The 4,207-nt window shown below is 34.1% G+C and overlaps 1 protein-coding gene across 2 annotated transcripts in view; it reads left to right on the plus strand.

Moving 5' to 3' along the window:
* Positions 1–2,815, plus strand: part of LOC125030528 (high mobility group protein 20A-like) — an 8,885-nt gene extending 6,070 nt beyond the window's left edge. For both annotated transcript variants that reach the window (XM_047620607.1, XM_047620608.1), the window contains exons 4-8: positions 62–203; positions 913–982; positions 1,103–1,193; positions 1,355–1,479; positions 1,871–2,815. In XM_047620607.1, coding sequence (XP_047476563.1) covers positions 62–203; positions 913–982; positions 1,103–1,193; positions 1,355–1,479; positions 1,871–2,010 — 568 coding nt within the window. In that variant the 3' untranslated portion in view covers positions 2,011–2,815. The remainder of the gene's footprint in view (positions 1–61; positions 204–912; positions 983–1,102; positions 1,194–1,354; positions 1,480–1,870) is intronic.
* Positions 2,816–4,207: the final 1,392 nt, after the last annotated feature.

A 4,207-nucleotide genomic window follows, 5' to 3' on the forward strand; every position in this document is an offset into this window, starting at 1 on the left:
TCCATGACTTACCACAGCACACATACAGGATTGATTCAGTCCCCCTTACCCCTACCAACAGATACCAGAAGGAACTGGAGGAGTATCAAAAAACTGATGCCTACAAGAACTTCATTATGAAACAGAACAAAGAGGAGACTCCAACGCCCCCAAAGAAACCGAGGAAGGAGGTGGTGGAAGAGAGGAAGGAAGAAGAAGAAGAAGTAGGTTTATTATTTCTTTCTCTCTTTTTCTTTTTTAATTATATATGGCAAATTGAGGATTAATGGTAGAATCTTAACCCCTTGGATCTGGATGCTTCACTGCCCACACGTGGCACAAAATACATGCGTTAGGCTTACTTGAGCGGCCACTCTGATGGGTCAGAGTGGCAAGGCGCAGCAGTGACAAGACTCCTTGCATCTCTCCCCTTTGCAATGTTATTTTCTCTTTTTCTGCATAAGCTTTTTTAGGTTATTTGCCATTTCCCAATGTCTTTGTCATTTCAGTTGCTTTATCCAGATGGTAATAGATTGTTTACCATATGCAGACTCCATATCATCTCCCTAGGCAGTCCACACTTATTGCATTAATAGTAACAATAAGTAACATTATGATTTTTTTTTTTGGGGTAATATTCAATTTCCCAAAATACAATCTGCCTCCAAGATCTTTGTGCACTTGTGGCGAGTCATTCCCATCACTCTGAGCTTCAGCCAAAATTCCCATGACAACATTTTTTTCCTTTCGTGATGGTCACGTCCTCCAGATTAGAGGGGTTAGAGGAAAAGTAGTTTCCCTCTTTTTTCTTATTTTTCTGTCCAGTTAGAACTGCTATGGCTATAAATTGTGTGTCTGTGTATTCTATAATTATTTGAATTATGAGATTCCATTTAATGTTACGCTAATTTTGTATTATTTCCCTCCTTATAGGAACCAATGAATTCCCAGTCTGCTTTGGAGATACCAATCTTTACAGAAGAGTTCCTTAACCATAATAAAGGTATGTTCCACACAATTACTATATTTTCAATTATTCTGCTATATGGAACATTTTACTAATTTGCTTACATTGTGGTTATGCCAAAAAATGTTTTCTAATTTTGCTATTCACTCTTCTTAGCGAGAGAAGCAGAATTACGCCAGCTTCGTAAATCGAACACAGATTACGAAGAACAGAATGCTATCCTGCAGAAGCATATTGAGAGCATGAAGTAAGTACATCTTTTCTTTGTGTTTATTTCACTTTTCCCTTCTCAATATATGTGTAATAAGCATTATGTTCAGTCAGTAAGTCCCACATGTTCACAGGGTAATAAAAAAGGGCAGAAGTAATTCAAAGCTAGTGTCTGATCATTACACTCATTTCTTACAGATCTACAGTAGAGAAACTTGAGAATGAGACCAGCCAGCAACGCAGTAACAATGCTGCACTTCAGCAGCATATAGAGACCCTCAGACAAACCCTCACCAAAGCGTTCAAAGCACTTCCACTACCTGGTAATAGTTCTTTCCATGCTAATAATGCTTATTTTTATTAAGACTGCATTTAGTCTTTTCATCTTCACACACACTCTCTCTCTCTCTCTCTCTCTCTCTCTCTCTCTCTCTCTCTCTCTCTCTCTCTCTCTCTCTCTCTCTCTCTCACTCTCTCACTCTCTCACTCTCTCACTTTCTCACTCTCTCACTCTCTCACTCTCTCACTCCCTCCCTCCCCCCTCCCTCCCCCTTCCCTCCCTCTCTCCCTCCCTCTCACTCTCCCTCTCTCATTTTCTCGTTAGACAATTGATATTTCATTTGTTTGAATATAGTTAGTTTATATAAACATAGATAAATATGAAGATTTGTAATATTATTATTAATTTTTATTTACTTATTTATTATTTTACAGGAACTCAAGAAATACCTACAGAGGACAGCATTGACAGTTATATGGTCCAGCTTCATTCTATGATCGTTAACAACCCACAGCAATACCAGAGTCTAATACAAACAGTTCGGGGCATTGTCAGTCAGCTTGCCCTTACCTGATAAAAATGTCTATTTTTATTGCACCCTGAGTGATACTGATATCATCAACATTCTTCATATGATGTAATATGAATTACTGTGCATGATATTACACAATAGATTTTAATAACCTTGTACCTGACTATATTGCTTTAAATGGACAAAGCTAAAAAAGAAGAAAAAAAAGAAAAGAATTGATGTTGCAATAAGTCCAGTCATTGAGATTATGTGTTGCTCTTCAGCAGAAGTCACCGTCAAAGCAAGATGTACCAGTATTTCAAAACCATAAGGAAAGAGCATTGTTGAGTCTTCAGTTAGATTTTTTTGTTTTTTTCTATTAATGAAAAAGAACAGATGAGGGAAAGACATGTGATTACATATAAAAGGATTCAATTCTATATTTATTCAGATCATGCCTGTTATACCAACCTGATTTTCATATAGAGTTTGTGATTTGTCTTTCTTACATATTTTTCTAGTTCATACTGTGGATTTGTTTAATTTGTACATGCACCGAGGAATTTGGTCATGAAGAAAATTATTTGTAATCTTGAAGATTTTCTATTATTGTCTTTTAACAACCAAGCAAAACAAGTACTATTTTCTATTCCTTAATTTTGCATTCAAAGCAGATATTAGTAGGTCATATATGCAGTACAGTTCAGAAATGCTATATGCTTTTGCTTTCTGTTTTGGCAAGCCACTGTTCATAACATATCCCAAATGAATTATCATTTCCATATACCTTCCAAAAATTGCAAGGTGTAGATAGGCACTGTTATCTCATACACTGTTCAAATGAAGAATAAAACTGATCATAAAGAAATATCGCCTTAATTCAAAAGTGTTCCTATTATGACGGAAATGATGCGAGATAAGTCTGTTAAGAGAGAGAGAGAAAATAAGTTCAAACTCTTCAGGAGGCTCTCTCTCGGTGTGTGTGTGTGTGTGTGTGTGTGTTTTTTTTTTTTTTTTTTTTTTTTTTTTTGACATTACTGATAATTATTGAAAATCTGGAAACTTGTAGCATGAACTGACCATAGTCCTGGAAGTACCAATTACTATTTCTTTTTTTGATACAAGGCCAAATGTAAACAATTTATGTGCATTTTATTTAACCCAATGCCACCGAGGAAAATTATATTTTTGTGAAATGTCTATGCACGTAGATGGCTCTGTTAGTGCTTAGCCACAAAGGAGTCAATTAGTAGACCTTGTGACCTTACGTGATTTGAATTGGCGGGAAAAACGTATTTATTACTAGTGCTATGAATATCGATGGTGTATTTTTATTATAAACATTTTAATTACTATAATGTTATAAACATTAATAACAGCAAAATAAGATAATGTAAAATATTTTCATAAATAAAAAAAAAAGAGTAAACGGGGGAAACAGGCAGTACTTGTAACTGGCTCATTGGTGACTTAGTAGAAGTGTAGCCATCTATGTGTTAAGACAATCAAACAAGTACTCACAGTGGGCATAGCACGTACATACACTCATGCCCGTCGTTATTGTCCATTCAAAATAGGCCTATTCCAAATCATCAAATTGCTTAGATAATATAGCCAACTAACACAGAGCACTTCAAAGGAACTCATTTATTTTGATCCTAAAGAAAGACCTAATGTAATATTAACATATATGTGAAAGAGTTCATGTTTGTTAAATACAATAGTAATGGCTGAATACCTTTTCCGGGAGGCAAGGGTGCAAAAGCAAACCTAATAGTTCTATTGCCTAGTAATTAAATAACCAGATAATCTGAACAATTTCTTAAGTCACTATTACCTTGATGTCGAGCATGATTATATGATTTAACTATTAACCACTAACAAATTCTTTAGTTATAACTTTAATATAGCTTATTTATGAATAGTATCTTTGAAAGTTTTATTGTTTTCTCTTCAAGAATGTAAGTTCAAAACACACACAGACATGTACATGTATATAAACATTGCAGAGGCTCTTATTGCAAACACATTTGCATATTATATATGTATCTGTATTTATATCTAAATATAGATATATGTATGCATGTATCTATATTTATGTTTCTATTAATCTGTCTATCTATATAATATATATAGATAGATAGATAGGTAGATATATTAGTTAATTTGGCAGTAAAATCATATCCTTGTAAAGAAAAAAAGAAAAGAAAAGAAAAAATACATATATATATACATATACATATATATATATATATATATA

The sequence above is a fragment of the Penaeus chinensis genome, chromosome 11, assembly GCF_019202785.1.
Source record: "Penaeus chinensis breed Huanghai No. 1 chromosome 11, ASM1920278v2, whole genome shotgun sequence".
Taxonomy (NCBI): Eukaryota; Metazoa; Arthropoda; class Malacostraca; order Decapoda; family Penaeidae; genus Penaeus; species Penaeus chinensis.